At 41.1% G+C, this 10,228-nt stretch overlaps 1 protein-coding gene across 1 annotated transcript in view; it reads right to left on the bottom strand.

Annotated features, from left to right (window-relative positions):
* Positions 1-1,204: 1,204 nt before the first annotated feature.
* The window catches only part of poc1a (POC1 centriolar protein A), a 53,581-nt gene continuing 44,557 nt past the window's right edge, over positions 1,205-10,228 (bottom strand). Inside the window, exon 11 of the mRNA XM_042496727.2 lies at positions 1,205-3,082. Within this exon, the coding sequence (XP_042352661.2) occupies positions 2,972-3,082 (111 nt within the window). The 3' untranslated portion in view covers positions 1,205-2,971. The remainder of the gene's footprint in view (positions 3,083-10,228) is intronic.

Raw genomic sequence — 10,228 nt, 5'->3', positions numbered from 1 at the left:
CATAAAAAACAAAAAAAATCATCGAATATTTATATTGAACAGCCAAATCTGATTTGACTGACATAATTCTGAGACGGACACAGCCCTAGTTGCTGGCGTTTTGAACAAAGCATTAAAACCAATCTTAACGCTCAAACAACCCTTGTTATGTCTTGCCTTACATTGAGTATGCTTTGCAGAAATGTTCTCACTCCCAAGGTTTAAAACTAAACTTGGTCACACACACACACACACACACACACACACACACACACACACACACACACACACACACACAGAGATGCACAGAGTCAAGACTCGCAGTTATTGAACCCACTCTTTCAGCCCCTCCTCTCCTCCACTAGGCCTCCTGGCAGGCCGTCTGGTTGAGGCCCATAGTAAAGGGAGCCGTTTTCTCTGGCATGAGTGTGTGTCTGTGTGTGTGTGTGTGTGTGTGTGTGTGTGTCCTTGGGCCCCAGACAGGAAGGAAGAGAGTGGGCCCGGCAGCACAGCTCCAGAATTCCGGTTTTGTTTTTCTTCTTTTTCCATCAGTGCAGAGCCCGAGCCGGGTCTTAAAGAAACAGTTATTAATATTTTAATGATGCCACACTGTTCGCTGAGACCTCCACAATAGGACTCAGTATGATTCATTACATTAGTATGTAAACATATTACCGGTTTATTAAATAAAAAAGTCAAATGAATGAATAGGTCTTTTATGGTTGAGATGAATCTGTTCTTCGAGAAAGCACAGCAGGCGTCTGAGCGTGGCCTCGGGCTCATTTTCATTGAAGCTTCTAAAAATAAAAGTACTGATCCAGCATCAGTGGTCAGGTTACGTAAATTACTCGGGGGAGTGAAACATAAGGATTTTGGACACAAGCAGGGCAGGCGTACTTAGCTGCCACCCCCATGTTTTTGGAATAAATCGTCACTCAAAATCTGGCAAAGAAAGGGTTGAAAATCAGGGCTGGATGACACAGCTCACGGCTCATGATCTTAACATCTCTGCTGAGGACAATAAAGACAGAACAGTCACGACTTCTCGGGTAACTGCTCAGACTCTGTGGACCAATCAGAGCAGGAAACAGCCTCTTGGAGAGTCACCCGGTGACATCATCGTTTTGGCAACAATTATGAAAACAAACTCTCTTTCAGTGGTCGCACAAACACAGCTCAGTGTTGTGAAAGAGCAACCGGAATTATTTTATCAACTATTTTCAAGTGAGCGATAAGAGTGAAAAACATTTATTAAAAAGCTACACAAGTCACTTTTAGTGTATAAAAGTTTTAGACACAGGACAGAACAAGACACTTATCATTCAAACTGCAGTAATTACAATCAGCCGTTACCGCACTCATAGAGGAGAAAATCCAAAAAGCACCATAGGTTTAACTTAAAGCTGGAGCTGATAACTTTTTCACATATTTGCTGAAAGTGCCACTGTATTCACACAGTATGAGAAAGAAAAAAAAAGCTCCCCTGCCTTCTTGTATTGCTTCTAAAAGCTTTACCAAACCTGCATGAGAACAACCAACCAGAGCCGAGGAGTCTAACAAAGCTGTCAGTCATGTCAATTACTGCTTGTGAACTGCAGTCAAACTGTGAAACTAGGCAGTGCTAATCAAAAATAAATCAAGATTCTGTAACTGCATTGCCTATTTCTCGCCTAAATTGTTTTAAGAAACATACTTTAGTTTACAATTTGGCTGTAAAATGAGAAAGGGGGGGGGGTGACCTGGGCGCCATGTTGAAGCATTCGAGCAGAAACAAAACACTGACCACTGGCCAGAGAAAATTTTGTCATTTTACATCTATCACAGTGCCGAATCAACATCTACATAAAAAGTACAGCCCACAGGATAGGATCATGGAAGTGTGACGTTTTGATAACGTGTAATAGATGCTACCCATCCCCAGGAGATAGCAGCAATTAGCAGGTAAATCAAAGAAGATGAATAGTATCTCAAAGTGTCCACAAACTGGGATAACAATAACATTACGGACCTTTTACCTTCGGAGACAAGATGGTAAATTATTGTTATTGTCATGTTATGCCATTGTTATTGTTTGTATGTTATATGTCATACTAAAGGCTAACACTGTTGTGTTACACATCAGGCTCCTCACCTTTCTTTTGCTTCTGGAATGCCGGCATGCTATCTAAAATCATACACTGGGGAGGCATTATGTTGCTGTGGGTTGGCTTTGTTGCAAAAATAAAAAAAAAGGCAAAGCTGGTGTAATTAAGTGTTGTTATAGCCCTATTAGCCCTATCGCAGGATCTCTGTAAAAAAGGCTACAGATGTGGAGGGGTCATTTCTAAATCATTTTAGGTCCTGTTGTTCTACTTATCCTGTGCAAATAGGGCTTAAAATGATGATTGTGCCTTATGGACATGGTTGTGTATGCTGTTTACTGTCAAGGGGCGATTTCTGATAAAAATCAATATTTTATACATGAGCCTGCACACGCACAGAGTAAAAAAATGTCCACACATGTAGTGCAAAGGCAAGTGCGAAACTCTCCTGCATGTGTCCACACTTTCGTAAATGCAACCATTGGGCGCGCGCGCGCACACACACACACACACACACACACACACACACACACACACACACACACACACACACACACACACACACACAAACTCACACATACACTCAGTGACTAGTAGCAGCAGGTCCTTCGTCAGCAGAAAAGGGACTGCTCTCTCAGCACTCTTGTAGAAGAACAACTTCTCTAATATTCAACTCCTTCACTTCTGATATCTATGTATTTGTAAAACAACCAGACACAGTACATCAGCAGTACGGCTCAGTGCATTTAAAGTCCAGTCAGGAATAAACGGTTCAGGACTGTCTCCAAGATCGCATATATTATGTGTGATCTAACAACGAGAGAGTACTGTGAACGTGTTTCTGTTAATGGTGTAGTTGTGACCCCATTTCCCTCACACCACAGCTCAACCTCACTCTGGTGTCGCCATCTTTAGGCCTCGTCTCGTCTCTGGAGATGTTGACCGATCTCCATCTGGTTCTCCAAACACTCCTTGAGCTTGTCCTCTGTCAGCGTCAGCCGCTGCTCCAAGATTGAAACTGTCTGGATTGAGGGGAACAAGAGGAGAGGAACAAGACAAAGAAAGCAAGGAGAAGAAGAAAGGGGGAAGGAAGGAGATGGATAAGAGAGAAAGAGCATGTTAGAGAGGGCTGCACAGCATCAGCCTGACAGTAATGACTATATAATGGCTGTGTTTGTGTGTGTGAAAGAGGCAGTTCTGTGTGTGTTCGAGACAGATGTTGTGCGTGCAAGACAATCCGGCTGATTATTGTAGAGATCTGCTGCCTGAGCCGAAAACACCAGAGTTTCTGTGTCTGGCACGCACTCTCTCTTGTTCTCCCTCTCACACAGTTGCATAAACACACTTACGCACACAGAGAATACAAGAAGGTCGCTATCCCAAACAGGACGGGCATGTGTGGGTAGTGAGATCACAGTGCGACATACTTTTCCTCTCAGCATCCTCCAACAGTGACAGTACTTGTTGTGCATTTGTATCATCTGAGCATGTTTATCAGAGGAGCTTCCAGGTGTAATTTCACCATCTGAATGAAGCAATTACTGAGAATAGAGCTGGTTTTTGTATCTTTTATTGTATCTGAGCCTCAGCTGCCACATTAGGGCAACAACTTAATCAGCCTTTCATCATCTAAAACAACTAGAAAGAATTAGAGGATTCATGTCCAGACAACAAAATGAATCCTTCATAGTTCTAACAAGAACCAGGAGAACTGAGCACTGTACTACACTTCTCAAATCTTTATACAGGCTACTAGTTATACCGCTTTCTCACCAAAAGTAGCGCGTGCATGCATGTTTTTCAAACACTGGTAAACCTACTAAATACTGCATTCCCACTGCCAGTGAACACTGCACAAATCAGTTTGTTGACTTCAGCACAGCGTTCAACACATCTCTCCCATGAAGCTGATTGGAAAACTTAACACTCTGGGCTTCAGTTCAACACTTTGCAACTAGATACTGGGGACTTCCTCACATGCAGACCCCAGAGAGTTTGGATTGGCAGTCACACCTTCTCTACATAAGTGCTCAACACCGGAGCCCCCCAGGGCTGTGTGTTCAGCCCAATCCTGTTCACACTGTACACCCATGACTGCACTCCCAGACATCAGGAGAACTCTACTGTGAAGTATGCAGAAAACACCACCATCATCGACCGTATTATAAACAACGATGAGAGTTTATACCAGGAGGAAATTAACGATCTTGCAGAGTGGTGCACAGAGAACAACCTACAGCTGAACCTCAGTAAAACCAAGGAGCTGAATGATTATTTTAGAAAGGAGGCAAAGACACACACCCCTGTCTACATCAGTGGAGCTGAGGTGGAGCAGGTGAACAGCTATAGGTTCCTTGGAATTACTATCACTGAGAACCAATCTTGGTAATCACACATCACCACCCAGGTTAAAAAAGCAGAGAAAAGGCTCTATTTCCTACAACAACTTAGGAAGGCTAAATTCCAGAGCAAGGTCCTCAAGAAGCAAGAACGCTCTACAGCAGGTGATTAAAAATGCCCAAAACATCACTGGTACATGTCTACAGGGCATCAGTGACCTTGGTGAAGTGAGGTGTCTGCACAGAGCCCAAAGGATACTGAAAGACAGCAGCCACCCCAGCCACAGTCTGTTCACTCTGCTGCCATCTGGAAGAAGATACAGAAGTATCTGCTGACGAACCACCAAACTACGGAGCAGCTTCTTTCCCCAAGCTGTGAGACTCATAAACTCCTCCTTCGACGCCAAAAGATGTAGCAGAATTTAGTGACTCATTTTAATTAAATTTTTTTCTAAGCTAAGTTTAAAAAAAAACTTTGAATAAACTTAAAAAGACTAATAAATCTACCTTGTGTTAGTGGGTTTTTTGTGCAGTGGGAATGAGACTTTAGTTAACCTACTTAACGCCTTGGGTAAATATATTTCTTTATATTTTGAAAAATATAAACCATTGTACTTTTACTGTACTTTTAACATGTGGAAGCTGAAAAGTATTTTTAAGTTTTATCAACTTTAGGGTTGAGTTAGTTGTGTTAAGAAGTTATACTGTTCTTTAAAGGGGGGCTTATGATGCTTTTCCTTATTTTATGTCATTTATATAATGTCAAAATACAAAATATATATAATAAAATAAAATATATAATAAAGGCCGATCACGGAAAGGTGTGACAGAACGGTCTCGCCTCTGAGCCGGGACAGGCGGTAGTAACAGTGCTGAAATGAGGTCTATGTAAAACGTAAAGCCGGAAAGCCAGGTGTGAGGTTTTGACAATGTGCTTATGTGTGCAATTCACAGCGGAAGATTTAAAAAGCAACTGTTAGCATAGTGGCTACTTCAAAGAAGTACAGCGGTTGTAAATGTCTGCAAACTGGAAAAACAATGAGCTTTGGGAGCATTTGGGAGCCCCTAACCCTCTGTGCAGAGGACAAGATCAGTCACCATATAACAGGGATGGTAAATGATTGTGACTGACAAGTTATGCCTTATTGTAGTTATTTTTTAGAAGAATTTAAACAAAATGTGATAAAACAAATGAAAAGGTATTAAGAAAAGATTAAGTTATTTGAATGGATCTTCTTCTGGGAACACTACAGTGGCGACAGTCCCTCTGAATCTCTGACATAATTGTTTACTGAGCTGATGTTGCCTGGTGACAAACACAATCCCAGCCAGTAAGCAGCTCTGGATAGTAGTGCTTGGCAACAAAAATGTGGTTCAAGGCAGGAACAATCATACGGTAAACATGTCTTCCCATTCAACAGACGAGGCTCTATTTGGGCCAGGGAGTGAAAGATATGTCAACATGTCTCGACCTGTAATTTTATGTCCCTTCCTGTGCCAGCGAGTGTAATTTTGAAATTGCTAGAAAGCAGCGCAGAGATGAGTCATTTATAAAAATATAACCAGCTGTGCAAGAGACATTGGACAGAGACACAGACATGAAAAAAGAAACCAGTTCAGTTCACCAGTACTATTATATGACACGCTCCTCAAATGCAGGGTCTAAAAAAAAGGATATTAACTGCATTGTACTGACTGTAATTTCTCCTTATCTCTTATTTTATTTCTGTTCCAGGAATGTTTATCTTTCATGATCATTTCATGGTCGCTTCATAGAATCAGGACAACTCTTCTTTACAGAAGAAATTGAAATTGAACTGTCAGTAGATTTCTAATGACTACTAGATTACTTCTCCAGTATCCCTTTCCCTCCACAAACTATCCATATCTTGCATAATCTCTTAAAAAGACAGTTCAGCCCCAAAATCAAAAGTAAATTTTTTTTCCTCTCACCTGTAGTTCTATTTATCAATCTAGACAGTTTTGGTGTGAGTTACTGAGTGTTGGAGATATCGACGGTAGAGATGTCTGCCCTCTTTTTAATAATGGAACTAGATGACGCTCAACTTGTGGTGCTCAAATTGCCCAAAAAAAAAAAAAAAAGTTTAAAAAACTTAATGGCAATGTCCTGTTACAGAAATCATTCCCTGTTACACGGTTAAAGTGCAATGTGGACAATATGGACAGCATTTTATTTTGAAAACAGTCAAAAAGGAACTGACATTATCAAAGGAATGTGAAGAAATAGCTGTTTTGACGTGTCATTGTCAAAAATATCTATGTATTGTGTTGCAAAGATATCCACTGACACTAGCCTGCAAGACCATCTGGTCCCAGTCGGTCCTGTCTTGTTTGTTTGTAACAGATCCCGGAACTTCAGGTTTACTGCAAAACGTTTAAACTTCTATTTTTATCACAATATTAACCCCAATTGTTGGTGCACGTGTAAACGTACCCAAGTCACCATGTGCAGCATGTTGAAGCAATCCAGCCGTGTTTGGTAATTGGCTATCTAGGTCCTTCGTTGACCCCATATTGCCACACACACACACAACCACCCACCCACCCACACACACACCAACAGGCATGAAACCTGTACTGATGAAGGAATCGACAAAGTTTTTTAAAAGCCTTAGATAATCTCATACTCAGCACACACCAGTGAGTTCAACAATGTGTGGGCGAGTGGTGTTTTCTTTTGGGTCATCAAACTGGATAAATCTCCTGCTACTTCACGCATCATGGGAGAGAAAGGGCTTGTATTTCCTCTTTCTCTCCCTCTCTCCCTGCCTGTCTCCGTTTTCTAGATCAATACCACCCTGTTTATCTTACCAACCTGATATGGCTATCCTCAGCCCAGCCAGCTATTGGTGTATGTGTGTGTGTGTGTGTGTGTGTGTGTGTGTGTGTGTGTGTGTGTGTGTGTGTGTGTGTGTGTGAGTGTGTGTGTGTGACTCTGCACATGTCCCTAGGCAGTGGCAACATTATACGGGCATATAGTTTTCATCTGGAGTAGAAACCAAATCTTTATGCTCCTAAAAATAGAGTGAGCTGTTTTTCTTTTCTCTCCAGAACACATTATACTCTCCATCGCCCTGAGCATTACTGGCCTCTGTTACAAAGTCTCATAGCTTTGGTATGACCCACACTACAATAGTCTGAGAGTCAAAGAAAGGCAAACTGGAGCTGGTGAAAGTCAGTTCTTGTCTATAAATGTAGCTAAGTGATGTGTGATATTAAACATGCCACTGCCAAAGTGAGTTACAGAAATAAAGAAGAGTAAAAAAAATAAGACTGGTGTAAGTGGTCCCATAAAATCATTGCATAACTGGTGAAAAACTAATTCAAAAACAAAAATACACAAAAACTAGTAGGTATGAATAAATGGTGAACCAATTTCAATAAACTGAAGGTGTAAAGAACAGCCACTGCTGCATTTTTTAGCATCAATAACTAGAAAAAAATACTTGTTTATGGAGAGAGCAAACAGAAAGCCAAAAAGTCATCAATTACAAGCCACAGCCTAAAGTGTTAACATGCTAACGTTAACCCCATAGCATGCTGTGTCAGCGTTAAGCTTAAAGAGCAACTTGCAGGTAGAATTATTTTTTACATTTATAATCACCCTCTCCTGAGAATGCAACACAGTCCTCAGAGGAAAACGTTGGCATTGTACGTTTCTGTGGACCATTGGTATGGTTCATACATATCACACTTAAATTTCTTAAGTGACAAAGTATATGAGCTGACTTCATCACTGCGAGGTGGAGGCGATGATGGATGGCATCACATCTAGACGAAATGCAATCGACTAAACTGGTTGTTTCTTTGCAAGTGGCAGCATTTCAAGCAATGATTGTAGCGCCAAAAGCAGATACCATAACCAAGTGTTTTTGCGCCTACATATAACCACACACTAAAGGTATAATATGCTGTATTGTCAGTCACTGTTTGTAAACATACTAGCAAGCGAAAGTTGTAGTAAAAGCCAAACCAAGACTCATTCTTTGTTAGGCATTTTGCCTGGCTATATCTACATTTTTTCAACGGTGTATCTCTTGGATGTTTGCTGGCAGCTGGTCGCTACCTGTTGCACGCTGTGGAGGTACACGGCCATAAATGTCCTAAACACAGAAAATAAGAAAATACAGGCAGAGGACAGAGTCCTTGCAGAAAAAGACACTGCCACACACTCTGAGTGGGTCATAAATGATGATTGAGTGGGACATTTCTGTAAGAGTCTATATGCTGTTCTTTTGAAAAATCCTGCAGGGTTCACCTTTGACCACAGCGTTGTCGAAATATTAAAATCAAAATATCTGCTGCTTAACAACATAGAAATTTACACCTCCGTAGTTTGCAGAAACCTACAATGCCAACCTATATTCTGGCAGTTGAGATGACTTTGGCATAAGAGAGTTGTTGTTCCTGCCTCAGTGCAATGTATTATAGTTGGTGGAAGTGAATCTATTATTTCTGGGTAGTTAGTCTGTGGCATAGTAATACCAACATGTTTGTATTCTTACATATAAGGACAGACAAGAAGCCTTTTCCTCTACTGATTTTAGACTTTCAGATGATATACTTTGGAAACAATGTGTATGATAAAAGTGCTTCGCTGGTATTTTAAGTTATAATTTTTCTCAGAATTGTGGTAACTTATCTTGGGAATTCTTTCTTTCTCTACAGCTCAGAGAGAAAGTAAATTAACGGTCCTGGGTGCAATTTTATTGCAGTGTTTAATTCTCCCAGAGCAAATCTATAAACATACAAATCAGCAACCACTTTCAATTCCTCAGAATATCAAACACTGCTGTGAAAACTTTGCAATTCTTCACACAGAGTTTGGTTAGCAAGCGGTTTAGTGGTTTCTAAAAGTCCAGAAAGTACAATTTAATCACAGAAAGGGTTTGAATCTTTTCTTAGGAAAAGAAACATGTTTCTTTCACTTTCTCCTTAAGTTCCTCACAGTTTCACTTACAGCTGCTTTAACATGAATATGAATTCAGCGATCTGGTCCACATCTTGATGGACAGACAGTTAGGCAGAAAAAAGGTGCATTGTGGCGGGCTACTCTGGCAATTTTGGGGGAATTACAGAGCTGGAAAAATGTGTTGCACAGTCTAGTCGAGCTTCAGTTCTAGCTAGATTAGGCCATGTAGTTGGACCACTGTCTTTGTCCCAGTATACAAGCACCATTTAATGATGGAAGTTTCCTGACTCTGCCATGGTAGGTGGCGATATGCCTCCTTTCAGCTAGTTGCAATTGGACCTTCTGCCAGCTGACCTATTGCCTCACATACCAAACAGGTTAGCGATTGACAACCAGGTTGCATGTCGCAGAGTGACAACATGGATAACTTTTTGGTGTTGTACCTTTCAAACATACCCTATGTTTTACTTGGTCCCTTTATCTGGTTTTGTTTTCCTCCCTTCTTTTGTTTTTCCCGGCTTTCTTCTACGAATTAATGCTGTTTGACTTCCAGGTCAAAGTCTGGCATGAGGACAATAGAGCACGCACAGCACACATAGGCCAAATCAAGTCCAAATGAGGCGAATACATTAAAGTGCAAATTGATCCCAAACTGCATTATTAGGTGTGTTAGTCCAGCAATTTCAGTCGAATTGCTAAATGAAATTAGGAAAGAGCGCCAACTTCATTCAGGATTCTTCATAATTAAGAGGGAGAGTGTGAAAGAAGGGAATAAGTGTGGGTAGTGCAGGCTTAGTGTGAGAGGACATGTGAGAGTGATGAATTATCAAACAGTGGGAGAGGAAAAAGAAAGGGGTATGGGGGGGGGGGGGGTTGCAGACAAGTAAAAGCAGCTA

This window comes from Plectropomus leopardus, chromosome 2, assembly GCF_026936395.1.
Source record: "Plectropomus leopardus strain MGB_pleo_1.0 chromosome 2, ASM2693639v1, whole genome shotgun sequence".
In the NCBI taxonomy this organism is placed as follows: Eukaryota; Metazoa; Chordata; class Actinopteri; order Perciformes; family Serranidae; genus Plectropomus; species Plectropomus leopardus.
The sequence above is the reverse complement of the archived record's forward strand: the minus strand, read 5'-3'. Positions and strand labels throughout refer to the sequence as shown.